The sequence below is a fragment of the Ursus maritimus genome, unplaced genomic scaffold, assembly GCF_017311325.1.
Source record: "Ursus maritimus isolate PB19 unplaced genomic scaffold, ASM1731132v1 scaffold_25, whole genome shotgun sequence".
Lineage (NCBI taxonomy): Eukaryota > Metazoa > Chordata > Mammalia > Carnivora > Ursidae > Ursus > Ursus maritimus.
In genome coordinates, this window is record NW_024425008.1 from 27,255,605 (window position 1) to 27,274,170 (window position 18,566).

Sequence of the window (18,566 nt, forward strand, 5' to 3'; positions counted from 1 at the left end):
TTATGCAGCTGCCGAAGGCTAGGTACCTAGTTTGGGTCACCGGGAAGGCAGAGGTGAACAAACGAGGCCAGTCTTTCTCCCGGGGAGCTTGCGTATCTAGTATGGAAAGACCGGTAGTAAGTAAATAGTAATAACGATCATTTTTTATAGTTGGCAAAGTGCTAAAAAGACCAGAAACCAGGGGGGCGGGGAGAGAAGAGTGAGTGCTGTGCAGAAGGAGTTCGGAAGGCCTCGAGGAGGCAGGAGTGAGCAGGGCCCACGCAGCAGCAGCAGCCACCCTGTGGAGATGAGGATAGTGTGCGTGGCGGGACCCAGCAGGTGCCAAGGCCCGGAGGAGGGGGAGGCTGGTGTTTCTGGGGCAGAGAGCTGGCTTGGGGAGTGCCTCCTCCAGCTGGTAATCACAGCGGCCCCTTGGGCGGACATGAGGACAAGGTGGAGAGCACCCGTATGTGCTCGAGGACCCTTAGTTGTTGGCTGGTATTATGATTACTTTAACGAAAATTATTCTTTTAGAGCAGGAGGGCATAAATAAGTGGGTAGATATGGTATAAAATGTTCCAGTGGGTCAGCAGATATTTACTGCCAGGCAGTGCTGAGTGTTGAGGAGTCCAGACTTGAGCTGGGAACGCCTGGTTCAAATCCTGACTTGGCTGCCCCGTAGGTGGCCCTGGGCAGCTGTCAGAGTGTCCTCACCTGTGTCATGGGGAAAGAGGAATAGTGTCTCTCTCATGGGGGTTACTGCAAAGATGAAATGCATTATTCTTTCTAATGCACTTAGAATGTTCTGGAACCTGGCCCGTGGTAAGGGTTACCTGGTGATACTGTCACTGCTGAGGCTCAGGAGTGGGCTTGGGGCCAGAGCGGTGGGCCAAGGGCAGGTCTGAGGCATGTATTTGAGGAGATCTTGGCCACGCAGGGCAGTAAATGCTGATGACTGAATAAGCGGCCCCACCGTTACTGGAGGGGGCATCATCAAAGGGCTGGAGGAGGGAAGGGAAGGCTCTCCGGAGGGTTGTGGAGACAAGAAAATAAAAATACTGACCAGACCTGATGGCATCAGGCGAAGACGAATATGACCAACCCAGTGCTTCTGCCCTTCCCAGGTAGCCTTCAGCAGCCGTGTGCCCATCCCCAGGCTGGGCCTCTACTTACCTCTTGTATCTGGCAGTGAGGGAGATCCCCCCACCCCGTGCGTCAGTTCCTGGGGCCCTTAAATCTGATAGATGTTGAGACTCTTCTACCCTCAACTTGCCCCAGGTCAGAGAGAGCAGGGGAGGTTAGAGGTCAGAGGACGGGAGCTGGGGACCTTGGGGGACGAGGTGGAGGTGGATGGCAGTGTGGATGGAATTAACCAGAACCCTGTGTGTCTGGCAACCGGCAGATTCTTGTGGTAAGATAAGTGGAACCCTCTGCAAGGTAATTATTAGAGAGCATAAATTCCCCAGATAAGCTGTCCTCAGAAGAGATATTGATGGCTGTGGGGCATGAGCTGGACGCCGCCCTCCCTCCACAAATATTGACTCCTGTCCCCCACCTCTTCTGTCCCCCTCCTCTTCCTTCTTTGTTGCCTTTCCTCTAATCAGTGGCCCATCCGGCCCTCCTCCCCTACAGACCTCAGCCTACAGCTCAAGTCGGCTCTTCTGGGCCCTTCTTTTTGCTTGCCTCTTGGCCCTCTTCATGATGGAGGTCCCAGAACACAGCGCGCCCACCCGCACCCCTGTAGTTCAGCAGGTCTGGTGGAAGAGGTGCAGCCCCTGTGGGGGAGAGTTTCGAAGAACACACGGAAGCCCCGAGCTTCCCCTGGGTCCGCATCCCCAGAAATGCACTTACCGAGTGCTGCTGGGTCAGTGTCAGGCTCTGTGAAGGGCCGGGACCCTACCTGGTCCCAGGGATGAAGAAGAAGTTGGGCAGGTGCTTAGCACAGCGGGCAGGTAGCAGGAACCTGTTGGTACATCTCCTGCTCCTAGCACTTTCCGAAGCCCCCTCTTCTCTCCAAGCCTGTGGGCCTCCTAGGGAGCTCACACTTTGGCTCACATTCTCAGAGTATTTGTTTAAGAACTCTTAAAAGAGGCGAGGGCCTGATGAGGGGCAGCTGGAGAAGCAGGACTGCTGCAGGCAGTCATTCCTGTCTTGTCCTGAGTCGTTCAGTTCTGGCCACAGACCTGTACCCCAAGTCTTCACCAAACCGGACATGACCTCCTTAGAAGCCCATTTACTGCCATCACTGACCATGTTGAGGGCGGAGGGGCCCTTACCTCTCTCTGACCCCAAACAGCTTATCATTAGAGTGAGCTTATCGTTTATCAGCCAAGCGAGGGCACGTTTGAGAGGGAAAGTGGGAGTTACTAATAATGATTGCCTGCACCTCTGTGTGAACTGGGACTGTTCCGTGCAAAATGGGTCCTATGTATCAAAGCTCTCTGCCCGAGATAATGCTGTAAATATATGCCTTTCCAACTTCCACGGTTCTGATGATGTTCTAATCCTGGTGAGATTGGACCCTGGCTGCCGCCTGGCTGGCTTGCCTCGCCTCTCCCCTGCGTTCCGACTCTGTGCATGTTCCATCATTTGGAATATGTGATGATGGCCCTCTCCACTTCATAGATGGGAGCCTGGGGCTCAGTGGGGTTGAGAGACTTGCTGACGATCCCCAGTGACCAAAGTCCAACTTCGACCTGGACCCGAGGTCCAGGGGCCAAGCCCTATCCCTCCACTCTGGGGCATGATAGAGTGTCCTCACCCAAACTGCCAAGGGCTGGCATGCTTGTGGGAGCCAAATGCTGCCTCTGGTCACATTCTGGAGAGCAGAGAGGGGGTGAGGGAGGCAGGGAGGCACCGCAGGCAGGAGAAGCCTGAACAAGAGTCTCTCCTGTGCCTGGTGGTTCCTAATAATGTTATTGGGAAAGGGGCTAAGCAGGGTTTCGGCACCACCCTGTTTGACAGGGAGCACCCCAGGAGGGGACAATGATCTCAATGCCCCCATTTTCACTCCGCAGGAGGAGACGAGGGCTCTGCAACTGTGGGAAGCATGCTTTGCCCATTGGCCAACAGCGTTTTCTAATGAAAAAGGGCTTTCGAGAGAGGCTAGAAAAAAGTAATTTCCAGTGATGAGTTTTGCATGCTGTAGTTAACAATAATTATTAAATAGGTAGAGTGAGCTAGTGCTTGTTTTCCTTATTATTAACTGTATTTATGGGTTTTTATTAAGTTGTACCAAGCTGGGATAATTGTAAAATGCTCTGCTTGAGCTGTGTGACTCTCGGCCTCCCGTGCTATTTTCTTTCATTCCGAGGGCGGAGTCTTTTCATCATTCGAGACTTAGGTTATAAACCAGGAGTTGGCAAACTTTTTCTGTAAAGGTCCGGAAGGCCTTGCCGGCCACGCAGTCACTGTTGGAACCCCTCAACGCTACTGTTGTGGCATGACAGCACCTGGACCATATGTAAAAGAATGTGCGTGGCTGTCTTCCAATAAAACTTTATTTATAGGAACTTGTGGGGGCCAGATTTGGCCCGGGGGCAGTCATTTGCCTCCCCCTGCTGTAAACAATGGAGAAATCCTGGGACGAGGAGCCTGGACACTGAGGATCTGATGTCAGCCCTGCTCTGGCGTGACTGGAGGAAATTACTTCCCCTCTCTAGTTATTGGTTTTCCTTGCTGTACAACAAGCAGTGCGCATCAGACAATCTCCAACACCTGGGATTCTTATGGTAATTTGGCATTTTCCTTTTTGTCCCCTCAGTCAACCTTCAGGGAGCCACAGGGCCTCTCAAAGCCCTTTACCCCTTGTTCACCTTCGGGATGGATTTGGTTGCTAAACCACATAATAACGTTTTGTATTTCTCTGATGGTATCTTTCCAGGCAGCTCCATCACCAACCTACTTCTTGAGTTACTAAGAGGGGATTCTGTGACGGGCTCCGTGACTAACAGTATCTCTGGAACTATTTGGCAGTTTGGGAAACTGAGGCACAAAAAAGAGAAATGGCTAAGATTGCCCAGCAAATTGGGGATGCCTTAGAGAAACCTGGTGCCTCCACACACCAAAAAAAAAAAAAAAAAAAAAAAAAAGTGTTGTTCGGGTTATGTCAGTTCCAGAGGCTCAACTCTCAGTGAGGGGACAGCAGGGCCCCCGTGAGGGGCTGGTAGTATAGTGGCCAAGAACAAGGTTCTGGACTGAGACTGCCTGGGCTTATCGCTTCACAGCACCACTTGACACTTGAGGCAAATCACTGAAAACTCTGTGTGCCTCAGTTTCCTAATCTGTGGAATCGGGGGAAAGAATGGGATGGGGCTGTGTGAGGGTGAAATGAGATCATCCAGTCGAGTTCTTAGAACAGTGCCTGGTACCCATAGTAAGCTCTCAGTAAATGGCGGCCAGGCCACAGTTTCTATTCCCACCATCTTGTTGCCTTGCCTTAGCTACGTTGAGGATGTCTCTTCCTCAGTTTTATACCCGACTCATCTTCAACTTTTGGACTGGAGATGTGGGCTGACCTGCATATCAAGTGACTCTTGATGAGGTGAAAAGACTGAGGGGAGGGAGGGAAGGAGGGAACTCGGGAAATAGGTTCTCTTCAGTGGTTGGGAAGTTCTGGTATCTTTTGTCCTCATCCCAGGATGTAGAGGTTATGAGGGCGGATTTAGGTATTTCTAGGGTGACTTACCTTTTGGTTTTGGTCTTCTTAGTTTCCCGGAATGTTTCTATCTTTTCTACCAGAGAGCTTGGTAGCCTCTTGGTCAGCCTGGCTTTGTTCTGTTCTTATTAAAAGGTTTACAAGCATGTGCCTCAAAAAGCAGCAGGCCTGAGGCAGTTTTCTCAGAGGGCTGCCAAGAGAAATGGGGGTGACTCTCAACCTTGTGGCAGGTTAAATGAGACTCAGTGCTTCTTTGTTTGGCGTGATGTCCCTTAGAAGCGCGGCCTGGAGATCATTTGGTCTGCAGGGCGTTTGCTTCTACCGGCTGATTTTAACCAACTCTGACAGGAGGGCAGAGGCCCCCAAGCGAGGTCAGGACCACAAATCCCATCCCAGCAGGTGCATGATGGGGAGACAGCGCCCTCCCGATGACCTTCAAGTTCCCATTGATTTCCCGTCAAGCAGTGCTTCCCCACCCCCATCCTGCTCCTGCCCCTGCTACTACCCATAGGCTCGGGGCTCCGGAAGAGGACATGGATCAGCTCTTCGGGAAAGAACATGCCAAGGAGGTTAATTCACAGACAGGTCCTTTCAGGAAACTGGAGTAGGGACATTGGGGACCGTCTTTTGGCACTGCTAGTTTACAGTGCCAGTATCAGGCCTGGAATGTTCTTTTGGGGCATAAAAAAAGAAGAGCTGATGTCATGAAGGGCATCATTTATCCTCTTGGCCCCACTTCTCTGCAGGTTTTGCAGTGTGCGGGTGGCATTGTTGGCTCATGAGCAAGGTTCAAGTATGGACAGTGGAATGGGCTCCCAACCCCCTGATGAGTGTGTCGGGCAGGGAGGATCAGAAGTGAGAAGGCAGTGGTGTCATTCTCATTCCCTGTGCTGGGGGCCTCCCTTTAGTGATGACTTTCTTGCCCTCTGGAAAGCCAGGCTCCCATACCTTTCAAGCTGTCTCTTGCAGGTAGCCTGGGTCTTTCACTCCTTTGTTCAGTGTTTTCTGTCAAGCGATTTCCTTTGTGCCAAATCCTGTGTTGGGTTCAGAGAGTGGTAGACAAGAGAAATAAAGACCTGCTTTCATGGAGTTCATAATTTTGTTACGTAGAGACAATCAGCAGGCAAAGAAAAAACAGAAAAAGTTTGATGGTGGTAAGTATAATGAAAAAAATGAAGTAGAATGGGACATAGCAAGGACTTGGGCAGGAGTGGAGTAGGGTGGGCTGCCTTAGGGTGGGTCAAAGAAGACTCTTCCGAGAAGAGCCCAGCCATGAGAAGAGCTGGGGGAACTGTACACCAAGAAGAGGGAATAGCACATGCAAGAGTCCTGAGGTTGGGATGATGTTGGTATATTTGAAGGGCGGAGAGAAGTGCGGTGAGAATGGAGCTGAGTGGGCAAGGACAAAAGGAAGTAGAAAAGGTGGGCATGGCCAGATAGTCTGGGGGCCCATAGCGATGGAGAGGAGTTCAGATTTTATTTTGAGTGCAGTGAAAGCTGTTGGAGGGATTTAAGGAGGAGAATGTCATGATCTGATTTCCATTTTAAAAAGATCACTTGGACTGCTGCGTTGAGAATTGACTACAGAGGATGTGTTCTTTGTGGCTGTGTTTTAAATGCCAGGCCAATATTCTCTTTATCGGGGAGGGCAGCCTTGAAGCCCTTGTATTCCAGCAGCGATGGGGTCTGAGGATATGTTTGTCCAAGAATTGTCTCTAATCAATGGTCCGCTTCTCCTGGCAAAGCACACCCAGGGGATAGCATACTGGTGCCCAGCTCATCGCTGGGGTTTCAGAGAGAACTCAGTCTACGAACCAGGGAAAGTAAAAATACTTCCTCAATCAATGAAGTTTCTGTGATGGGTGTGTGGTTTCTTTCTAGGTATGCATCACCCTAAGATAAAGCAGTCTTTTTTTTTTTTTTTCACTTTCGAAAGTTGGTTGCATTCTACACATTCTTCAGTCTCCAGAAGAGAGATTTATTTTGTCACGTCTGGATGCCATTTGAAAGGCAAACCTTGGATACAAGAAAAGCTACAGTCTTCTTCCTCCCCGGAGCATCCCCCTTTCCTGACCCCCCCATCCCCCCATTATTTACTGGAAGGAATCATCCTTTTTCCCTCCTGCCTCCAGTCTCTTGTCCTTGGCAGCCCCTTGACTTCAACCCTGAGTTGCATATGTCATCAGAACACCCAGTGGCAGCTCGGAAATCATGGCCAGGTTCAACATAAATTCCGTCTTGCTCAGGCAGCTTTGCATAATAAGTCCCTGAAAAGTCTTCACCAGAGTAGATGCTGGGAAAGGGATTTATTGGGTCTAGCAGGCCTGAACATCAGGCTGCATGGCATTTAAGTCATGTTAGGCGTTTTAGGGTTCAAATTCTTCAGCGGACTTGGCTTTCGCAAGGCAATACCCTTGTCCCCAAGGTGCCTTTCCTGCGATATTATGAAGGTCAGAGTTACTGCCAGAGTGACCCCAAGAATGTCACGGTCTTCTCCGTAAATTCGCCTTAACCAGGCCTCTTGGATGTTTCGTGAGAGGGATGAGGCTTTCTGTGGGACTAGTCTGCTACAGGTTAGTGCTGCTCAGTGCATGCCAGCTGCCAGAAAAAAAAAAAAAATTCAGGAACAAACCCAGCGAGTTAAAGTCAGTTTCCTGGGCTTTCCTGCTCTGCCGTTACGTGGCCCAAAGAGCATCACAGGCCCTCTTGTTCTTCCCCTTGCTTTGGAAGTTGGGGAGACATCTTTAGGTCAGTGAGTCTCATCTGTGGGGGAATCTGTCAAAAATAGTGGGGGAATCTGTCAAAAATACAGATGTCTGGATCACATGCCAGACCACCGGAATCAGAATTTCACAGCCTCCCCTACCCCCACTGATTCTGACACAAACCAAAATTGGCGAGTCAGTCTCTAGACCCTTCTCCTGGAGAGTGGTGTGATGGCATTCTTGATAAGCCGCAAGGGCTCATTTCCTGCGTCAGAGAGGAAGAGCTAGTCCTCCCGAGGTGGTCTGATGACAGCACCGTATTCAGTGAGCTTCTTGTAAAGTTCAGAGAAGGGGAATGTTAGTTCTGTGTCTTGAAGAGTGGCATGAATTTTGTGGATGGAGAAATGAAAATCTGCAGAGCTGAAGGGATTTTTTTATTATAATAATATTTTTTATTATATTATGTTAGTCACCATACAGTACATCCCCGGTTTTTGATGTAAAGTTCGATGATTCATTAGTTGCGTATAACACCCAGTGCGCCGTGCAATACGTGCCCTCCTTACTACCCATCACCAGTCTATCCCATTCCCCCACCCCCCTCCCCTCTGAGGCCCTCAGTTTGTTTCTCAGAGTCCATAGTCTCTCATGCTTCATTCCCCCTTCTGATTACCCCCCCTTTCTTTATCCCTTTTTTCTCCTACTGATCTTCCTAGTTCTTATGTTCCATAGATGAGAGAAACCATATGATAATTGTCTTTCTCTGCTTGACTTATTTCACTTAGCATTATCTCCTCCAGTGCCGTCCATGTTGCAGCAAATGTTGAGAACTCGTTCTTTCTGATGGCTGAGTAATATTCCATTGTATATATGGACCACATCTTCTTAATCCAGTCATCTGTTGAAGGGCATCTTGGCTCCTTCCACGATTTAGCTATTGTGGACAATGCTGCTATGAACATTGGGGTGCATATGGCCCTTCTCTTCACTACGTCTGTATCTTTGGGGTAAATACCCAGTAGTGCAATTGCTGGATCATAGGGTAGCTCAATTTTTAACTTTTTAAGGGACCTCCCCACTGTTTTCCAGAGTGGCTGTACCAACTTGCATTCCCACCAACAATGTAGGAGGGATCTGAAGGGATTTTTTTTTTTTTTAAAGATGATAGGGAAACTTCCTTGAGATGTGAGCTTGCAGGATATCTGTTTTCAGTTGGCCAAGCTTGTGCTCTGGAGAAGCCAGATAATTTCAGGCTCACTTCATCTGCATATAGAGAAAGAGTGTCCCAAGCTTCTCTCAGCTGGGAAGCTTCCATTAGGAAGGCCTGACATTTCAACCAAGTAATCAGTATTTATCACATGCTCCTATAGTCCCAGCCCTGGGCTTGGTTGGGTAACATGGAAATATAGAACTCCTGTCTTCAAGATTCCTATATTCTGGTTGGGTGGGGAGAGATAAGGAGGATGGTAGAGACTGGCCAAACACAACTGAGATAATTGGGGAGCTCCAAGAGGGCAGAGAGCAAACACTATTGGCCGGATCACTGGGGAGGTGTCCTGGAAGGGGCAGGCCTTCAGCCAGCCCTTGAACAGATTAAGATTAGCCAGTCCTGGGGCAAGAGGCAAGAATTTCAGGTGGGAGGAAGAACCTAAGTAAAGTATATTGTTGGGGGCCAGGGGTAGGGCTGTCTGATTCATATATACAGCAGGGTCAGATGAAGAGTCATTCATTCCTTCATTCCTTCAGTCATTCATTCATCATTCAGCCCAACATGGCAAGCTCTGTGCTGGGCTTGGGGCTAGAGCGGCGAGCAAGCCAGGTGCTGTTTCTGTATTGGGCAGGCTTTGGACTCGGGATCGTCATGCAACAGCTCTCCAACTCTCCCTGCTGCCTAAGGTCTTGGGACAGAGGTTTGGGTTGGCGTCCACCAGCCTCAAAGACACTGCGTCAGTGAGTGTGGTGTGTGTGTGTCTCGTGCAGAGGGCATCGGCCAGCTGAAGCAGGTGGCGTGCCGCAAAGTGGCAGAAAACGCTGCTCTTTGGGGGCAGGAGAAAGGAACCACTGTTGATGAAAAGGCATTTCCCTCTGTGTGCCAGAGGTTCCTTGTCATTTAATTCTCTCACAGACCTGAAGTAGGGGTTGCGGAACGTCGAGCTGAGGCTTGGGGAGGGAAAGTAAGCGGCCCCGGGGTTGTGTAGCCAGTCAGCCTTGGAGCTGGACTGAGATCTGCCTGATCCAAGTCTCTTCTTTCTGTTCCACCCCAATCCCTCGGCTCTCCAAGGGCCCTGTCAGCCTCCAGAGGAAATTGGGCACCAGTGGGAGCCATCTTGGCTTCCATCCTGGGAGTGAAAGACTAAAAACTGGGCTCCAGGGAGATTTCTTTTTGTCAGGATGGGTAGAAGAGCTATAGTGATTATAGTCACGGCCCTGCTGCAGTAACCCGGGAGCTGGGTGTGGAGGACTGAACGGGAGTGTTTGCAGGCATTCTCTCGTTCTCTCGATTTTTTTTTTTTTTTTTTTTTTTTGCAAGTTGGGCCTAGACATCCATGCAATCTAAATCACCAACCTATATGTGCGGCCAACTGAAGACTGTCCAAATGGAAGCACCTACTGTAGGTATGAGCTGTTGTTGAATGCAGCTGTGCTGGGCTCTGTACTGGAGGCTGCGGATAAGTCAGGAAAAAGGCCAGGCGTACTGCGTTACTGGTGCCCCTGGGCAGCTGTTTAGCGCAAAGCCTGGTGGCTGTGTACAGTGGCCCTGCAGATGTGGTCTCTGCCCTCATAGGGTTTAGAGTCTTGTAAAGAAGATAAACATTAAGCATGGCATGGAATTGAAATTGACATTATGAATAGTATTACTAGTGCCATCTTTGTGGGAAGGGGACAGAACGAGGGAAGAAGGGGACTGGAATCTTGCTCCACCATCCTCTATAGGCCTTCCCTCTTTTAAATATCAGAAACACTGCCTTAGTTTGGCTGCTATGGCAGAATACCAGAGACTGAGCAGCTTAAACAACAGATATTTATTTCCTCCAGGTCTGGAGGCTGGGAAGTCCGAGATTAGGGTGCCAGCATGGTCTTGTTCTGGTGAGAAACTTCTTGGCTTGTAGATGGCTGCCTTCTTGCTATGATCTCACATGACAGAGAGAGAGAGAGAGCGAGAGACAGAGGGGGGGAGATTGAGAGAGAGAGAGGGAGAGGTCATTCTCCTGTCTCTTCTTATACGGGCACCAATCCCATCATGAGGGCTCCATCCTCATGAACTAATTACCTCCCAAAGGCCCCATCTCCAAATTCTAGAACATTAGGGGGGTTAGGGCTTCAGTGCGTGAATTTCAGGCGAAACAATTCAGTCCACAGCCAGTACTCCCCCTGGCTTTCTTTGAAGAGCAGCTCTAGGAACAATGTCACTGTGAGGAAAACGGGAAGGTTCTTCCACCTTGCCAAATATTGCCCCCTGCTTGCTAGTTACTATAAAATGCTACATCAATGGGAGATGGCTTTCCACAGCGCAGTTAGAGTTAAATATATTTAAATGCAAACAGGAGGAAGTTAGCATATTGGTGTGATGATTCTTAATGTGTGTTTGTGGGCGGTGGTGGAAGTGTGGGCAGCTGGGTGAGACAGCAGGAAATCCAGGTGCCCACAGAGAAGAGGAGGAGCCCATGGCGGGGAAGGAGGGGCCAGAGATCCTGCCACAGGCTAGGGCTTCTTGTTATCTCTGCTTATCTCTGTTTATGTGCACAAATAGCAATGATGGGACAAGGTCCTGTTTTTACAGTCAAAGGGGACTGGTGGCCATGCAGCGAGAATGGAAAGAAGAGGCAACTTCCTGAGAAATGAAAGAATCCAATGCCAGATGGGATGAAGGAAAGGGGAGGGTCAAGGACGCCTTGCTGGGGAGATACCAGAGCAATGTTCTCTCAGGTCTTCCCTCCCCTCCCCCCTCAAACCCCAGAAGAATGGAGACTCTGGGGAGGAAGCAGGCTTCTGGCAGATGAGGAATTTGCTTTTGGACACGTGGTTGGGGTATGGCAGGACACCTGTTCTTGGGTCAGAACACAGGACCAGAGGGACAGTGAAGAGGGAGCAGCCCCAGGTGTCTGGGTTGGAGGGTTGGACCTGAGAGTCAGCTCAGGACAGTGGATATGGAATCGAAGAGAACAGGCAAGGTGTTGAGAGAGGTGGAAGCATGAGGAAGAAGAGGAGCAGAGGGTCTTGGAGAGGCTGTGATGGGCTCTGAAAAGCACATTTGGAGCCTAGTTGGCAATCATTTTGGAGAAGTCTTTTTTTTTTTTTTTAAAGGTTTTATTTATTTATTCATTCGACAGAGATAGAGACAGCCAGCAAGAGAGGGAACACAAGCAGGGGGAGTGGGAGAGGGAGAAGCAGGCTCATAGCAGAGGAGCCTGATGTGGGGCTCGATGCCCTGAGCCGAAGGCAGACGCCTAACTGCTGTGCCACCCAGGCGCCCCTGGAGAAGTCTTATTTGCACCCTTCCAAATTCTTTTTGGTTCCCTGGAATCCATTTTTCCACAGATGAGCTCAAGGAGGGTCACTGGAAAACTCTAAGAACTATGGCTCCCTTACTTCTGATTTGATCGCTGAGGGATCTCACCCCTCACGGTGCCCCCAGAACAGGGCAGCCAGCGCTGCTCCAAGCTGCAGGTTGTGGGGGGGCCCTGCTCTGGCAGAGAGCCCTGTAGTTTGTTCCCCTGTGCCTTTCCTGTTCCTGATTGCAGCCTTGGGTAGCCTGAACTGGGCTGTTGATGAGAACGTCATTCTACTCTGCCTTGTGCCAGCTTCTTCCAGCCCAAGACATCTATCACCCCGTGGCCATCCAGCCCCCTTGGTTTGATGCAGACAGGTGATGGCTGAGGCTGGGCTGTGTCTGACCCAGCCTGGGGCATGCTGGTCACTGCTCCACGAAATGAGTCATTCACTGCCAGCCTCCCCCACCCTCACCCCTTGCAACTTGAATGCAAATGTCACCCCTGGGATCCTATCATTGTGGGATTTTTTTTTTTTTTTTTTTTTTTAAGAAATCCCATATTGAAAAGGACATTTGTCCTCTCTCCTGTTTAAATTGCTTTCCACGGGTTAGGGAGACCTGGCCATTGATTTTCTTCTAGAGAGCAGAACAAGCCCTGTGAAGATTTTGGCTAATTAACTTTTGGAGAGGTGCTGCTTGAATTTATCAAAAAGGCTGAAGTCTCTTTTCTCCTCCCGTATCTTGAAAAAGGCTTTAAACTTTTGTTTCCGAGTCGCTGTCAACGCCTCGTCTGTTTAAAAGTGACTTCCCTGGAGACGGGCAGAGAGGGTGTTGGACGTCACATTTTTGCAGGTTCAATCTTTAATACGGTCATTCCGGTCCGAAGAAGGGTTTCTCTGTTTACGTAAGAGAGGTATCGTTCACACAAAGATTGCATTTAAAAATACACATGTCCCCCCCAGCATGCCTGTTACTAATAACATCGCATGTTATGGAAAGTGGAAAGTATTTAAGATGAAATTAATTTTCGCCCAGCGCACCACTTTGTTTGACTTTCTCGTTCCATTCGGTGTGGGGCATGGACTTGGCCAAACTCACTTTTTATTTTCAGCAACTTCCCTTTCTTGTTCCTCTCTTTGGGACTGTTGGAAGCAAGTTAGGAGCATATCAGGGAAAGTCTAATGTGAGATCCTGCCGTCGTTTTCTATTATCCCGGCGTCCAGAGTTTGTTTCAAAAATGGAAACCTTCTCTCCAGTCCATGAGTTCCAGTGTGCCGTTGGCTTGGTCTATGGACTCTCTTTCAGCAGAATTTCTGGGGTTGGAAGAGTTCACGTCTGTTTTGGCCATCTGCCAAAAGATCGTGGGAAACCAGATGACTGTTTCTCACATCGGACACCTCTCTGTTATGTGTTCTTGTCAGTTCCCATCAATGTGGCGTGGCTGGTCGCTGTTTCATGAAGGAGCTGGAGCACCCAGGACAGCCTGGATGAGGCTGTGTGTCATCTTGGCTGGGCCGAGCTGTCTGGGAACGTTCTGTGCGCTGAGCTATGTCGCCTTAGCAGTGGAGGCATTGAAGCTGGTGGGACACAGATGTGAGCGCTTTGTAGGAAATGGTTCTTTATTTTTGATCAATCTCATGATCCTTGTTACCATCTTTGATTACATCAGCTCATGTTCCGTTTTATAGCATTTTAATGGGCTTCCATCCCCCCAATTCATTTCCAGCTGTGTGGCTATTATAATTTGATTACAGTTTGGTTTTGCAACTGCTAGGACGCTTTCTGAGCACGTTATGCCTTCCTTGTGAGGCTGAAGATGTTCCGAGGGGGAAAAGGAGCAAGGTTTTTTTTTTTTTTTTTTTTTTTAGGAGGTATGTCAATAAGTAATTTCCAAAAATGCCTCAGAAGCTTCAATGGTTGTATCCTCCCAGAATAAGAAATTTGCTTTAAACTCTTTGGTAGACCCTGACCCACTGAATTTTTTTTTTAAGAGTATAGAAAAATCCCTCTAAAATTTTGCTTTCTTTAGTCCTCTAGATATTTTGGTTAAGAAATATATTATTTTTAACTTAGAGACTTTCTCACCCTGATTTTGGCTTCTTCAAATCTACACAGAACCAAAACAAGGGGACATTCATAATGTTGCTTCAAAATGAGCTACTTGATTCTCCCTTCTGGCCCAGCAATCCCTGTGGCTCCTCCCCTTCCTGCCTTTCCCCCACCTCCCCACAGAGAAGTGCAAGTCTACCTGGCAGAGGTTATGTTATCACATTTGTATTTCCTTGAGACATTTATTAAACTTCAACATGTGCCTGTCTTTTATTTGTTATGTATTTGATCGCACTGATTTTTTTTTCTTTACATTTGATCAGTTTTACCAATGTTACATTTTTGGTCTTTGAAAAGGATAACAGCTTAAAATTAGTAGCATCACCACATGTCCAAGGATACCAAAGATTCAGGAACATAGAATTTACTGTGCTTCATTAGACAAACCCCTCCAACAAACCAGAAAGGTCTTTCTATTGTGTTTTAGACGCCAGGGATTACATTATCTTGAATTCAAAATTCAACTACTATTACAAATGCTTCCTTTGTATTCAGTTAGAAAGTTATTTTTCTTTGTGTGGTTTTAAAAGATTGGTGCATGCCCCTCTTCACCTCCTTTCACCATGATAACTCCAGTTTTATGGGCTATTTCCTCTGTCCTAGTCTGTGTTTATATGGGGTGCTTCTCTTCTATCGTAATGGAAAGCTGTGCATCTATACTGGTGTTTTGGGTTCATTCTAGAGTGCCTTTCCTGGCAATTACTGAGAACAAAGTGTGGCTAACAGAGGATGTTAACGAGGGGGCTCTAGAAGGCTGAGTTCCTGGGAGAACCCATGGAAGATTGTTCCAGAACCACCTCTGTTCTGGTGCGGGACCTCATGCTTCCCAGAACAGGGACTTGTCATTTTTACTGGTGGTTTATGTAGGGGCCCTAGGGTCTCTGTTTTTTTTTTTTTTTTTTTTTTTTAAAGAGACAGCCAGCGAGAGAGGGAACACAAGCAGGGGGAGTGGGAGAGGAAGAAGCAGGCTCCCAGTAGAGGAGCCTGATGTGGGGCTCGATCCCAGGACTCTGGGATCACGCCCTGAGCCGAAGGCAGACGCTTAACGACTGAGCCACCCAGGTGCCCCCCTAGGCTCTCTGTTAAAGGGAATTCTAAAGTCTCTGGGAAATAGAACCTGGTTGAGACCTGACACCAAGTTGGATTCTGCCCCTTGGCAAGGCTCTTGGTCCTTGTTGCCTGGGTCTTCATAACTCCATAATATTCCCAGGGAGGGAGGTGGGTAACATCAGTTTCCCTCTGGCTGTGTTTCCATTTCCCCGTGGCCTCATTCTTCCTCTCTCCCTCTCCCGGGCAGGCTCGGGGACCAGTTCTACAAGGAAGCCATTGAGCACTGCCGCAGCTACAACTCGCGGCTCTGCGCAGAGCGCAGCGTGCGCCTCCCCTTCCTGGACTCGCAGACCGGGGTGGCCCAAAACAACTGCTACATCTGGATGGAGAAGAGGCACCGCGGCCCAGGTGAGCCATGCCCGCGCCCCCCGCACATGCGCATGTCTGGCTTCCAGGCTGGATGCAGGAGGACCAGACATCATCCGGGCATCTCGGCAGCGCGGCTGGGGAAGGGCAGGCTGTGCAGCAGGCCTGGGATGCTCTCAAGAAACCCAACCCCTTTTCTAGCTCTTGGCACATGTTCCAAGGATGGTGTGGGGCAATGAAGCCACCTTGGGGGGAGGGGGGCGGCAGAGTGAGAGAACTCAGGATTTAGCCCAAAAAAGGGAGGACGCGACAGCCATGTTCGTCCTTTGCCATTTTGTAGCTTAGGGGTTATAAACTGGAAATCTGCAGTCAGATCTGGGTTTGAGGCTCGGCTTCTTCATCGAACCTCTCCCCTCAGGTTTCTCATTTGTAAAATGGGAATAATAGTAGTATTTACTGTAGGACTTTGTCAGGATTAAATGGAAATAGTCATAAAAGGCTTATAAGTTAGCTCATAGTAAGCATGTGCTCCCAAATGCTGGCTACTATTGTTGCTATTACTATTATTATTACTATGACATTAGCCTTCTAGGCGCCAGAGAACAGAATAAAGAAAGACCAAAGGGTGAAGATTAGGGAGGCAACCAAAAAAAAAATGCAGTTTTCTGGCTCCATATGGGTATTTTTAAAAAAACTTTTTATTATGAAAAATTTCAAACCCATACAAAAGTGGGGAGAATAGTAAAATGAGTGTCCATGTATTAATCAGCCAGTGTCAACAATGATCAACTCATGGCCAGTCTTGTTTCATTTATACTCACCTCCCACTTCCCTCCTTAACCCTTGGTTATTTTGAGGTAAATTGAAGGCAACATATTATTTCATCTGTAAATTTTTCAGTATGTATCTCTAAATGGTAAGGACACACACATCCACAACAGCTATCAAAGCTCCAAGTTAAGACATTAATAGAACCAAATATTTGTTCGACATTTGTTTCCCCCTGTAGTTGAAATCAGAATCCAAATAGGATCCCTACATTATAATTGGCTGATGTGGGTTCTTTTTCTTAGATTTTATTTATTTAATAGAGAGAGACAGCGAGAGACGGACCACAAGCAAGGGGAGTGGGAGAGGGAGAAGAGGCTTCCTGCCGAGCAGGGAGCCCGATGCGGGGCTCGATCCCAGCATCCTGGGATCCTGACCCTAGCCGAAGGCAGACGCTTAATGGCTGAGCCACCCAGGCGCCCCTGGCTGATGTGTTTCTTAAATCATTTTAAATCTGTAGGTCTTTTTTTTTTTTTTTTTAAAGATTTTATTTATTTATTTGACAGAGATAGAGACAGCCAGCGAGAGAGGGAACACAAGCAGGGGGAGTGGGAGAGGAAGAAGCAGGCTCATAGCAGAAGAGCCTGATGTGGGGCTCTATCCCAGATCGCCGGGATCATGCCCTGAGCCGAAGGCAGACGCCCAACAGCTATGCCACCCAGGCGCCCCTAAATCTGTAGGTCTTGGGTCGTGTGTGTGTGTGTGTGTGTGTGTGTGTGTGTGTCTGTATCTGTATCTGTATCTCTCCCCATTGCGTTTTATTTGTGGAAGAAACTGGGTTGTTTGCACTGTAGGGTTTCCCAGAGTCTGGATTTTCTGATAGCATCCCTATGAATTGATAGTTAGAACTAGAGACTTGAGCAAATTCAAGTTCAGTTTTTTTGGGGGCAAGAACAACTCCTAAGTGGCAGTGTACTTCCATCACGAGGCTCATGTTGCCCGGCTATCTCTCTTTTACTGATGTTAGCAGCTTCCATGAGAGTTGCCTAGATCCTTTATTCAATTAAGGGCTGCAAAAAGGTGGCATTCAATTCAAGGTCTGTCACTATTTTTTCATTCATGAGCTCTAGAACTTCTATAAAGAGAAACATCTCCTCTTTAAAATTTTGATTATTGTGAGGATAGTTCCCCTAGGAGGTGGGATAAATAATTTTGCCCCTTTATTTGCCAGTTTATTTTATTTTATTTTTCATCATAATAAACGTACTTTTTAATCCCCATCCCCTATTTCACCACCCCCCTCCCTTCCCCTCTGCTAACCATCAGTTTGTTCTCTGTAGTGAAGAGTCTGTTTCTTGGTTTGTCTCTTTCTCTCTCTCTCTTTTTTTCTTTGCTTATTTGTTTTGTTTCTTAAATTCCACACAGGAGTGAGATCATCCTTTGTCTTTCTCTGACTTATTTTAATTTAGTATTGTATTCTCTAGCTCCATCTGTGTTGTTACAAATGGCAAGATTTCATTCTTTTTATGGCTGAATAATATTCCATTGTGTATATATACCACTTCTTCTGTATCCATTCATCTATCAATGGGCATTTGGGCTCCTTCTATAATTTGGCTATTGTAAATAATGTATTTATCAGTTTTCAGAATAATGAGTTGGTTCCCTAGTATGTACCAAAGATGATCAGTAAAGTTATTATTTTGTTGCATACCACCATGGATTCACAGATTTAAACACACTGGATACATTTTAACCCATTGTAACTATTACTCTTATTGATGCTTCTATTGTCCCATCTTTGGCTAGAGGGGGTTTGGGCTGGTGTTGGTGTTTTGAAAGAACCCCAGTAGATTCTGATAACTACCTTGCTATCATAATGTTAAGACAGATGTTTTAGGCTCATCTTGTACACCTTGCCCAGACTGGAGTCAGCTATTTCTCTAAGAAATCCTGTTGCCTTTTTGTAAGAAATGTTATTTAAAGACCATAATCTGGTGGTACTCATTGTTCCTGGGTTGGTTGCTGTTTCTAGGACTTCTTAGAGAGCAGATCTAAGAAATATGATTTCTTTTCTGAAAAGAGAAAATACATTATGAAATTACACTTATATTTACCATTCAATTCAGTTTTACACAGTTTTTATTTAACTATCCTAATTGTCTGTCTCCTTTCTCCCACACCAAAAAAATCCTGTCTCTTAACGATGCTGACATAATTACTTATTTGCTTTATGCCACAACATACACATCAGAGTATCAGAAGAAAATGAGACTTCCAACAATAAAATTACTGAACGTGGTTTCTTCTCCTTCTCCTTCTTCTCTCCTCCTCCTCTTCCTTCTCCTCCTTCTTTTTGTCCTTAGGGTACTGCCCATGAAGGATGTAGAGTCCAATTACTGTGTTTTAAGGTCACTTGAAAGAGTTCCTCCGAGTGGTT

The 18,566-nt window shown here is 47.7% G+C and overlaps 1 protein-coding gene across 2 annotated transcripts in view; it reads left to right on the forward strand.

Moving 5' to 3' along the window:
- The window catches only part of DPF3 (double PHD fingers 3), a 248,676-nt gene that overhangs the window by 86,110 nt on the left and 144,000 nt on the right, over window positions 1-18,566 (forward strand). For both annotated transcript variants that reach the window (XR_005837670.1, XM_008703117.2), the window contains exon 2: window positions 15,240-15,400. Coding sequence is in view for 1 of the 2 variants with exons in the window: in XM_008703117.2 (XP_008701339.2) it covers window positions 15,240-15,400 (161 nt within the window). In the remaining variant the exon portion in view is untranslated. The remainder of the gene's footprint in view (window positions 1-15,239; window positions 15,401-18,566) is intronic.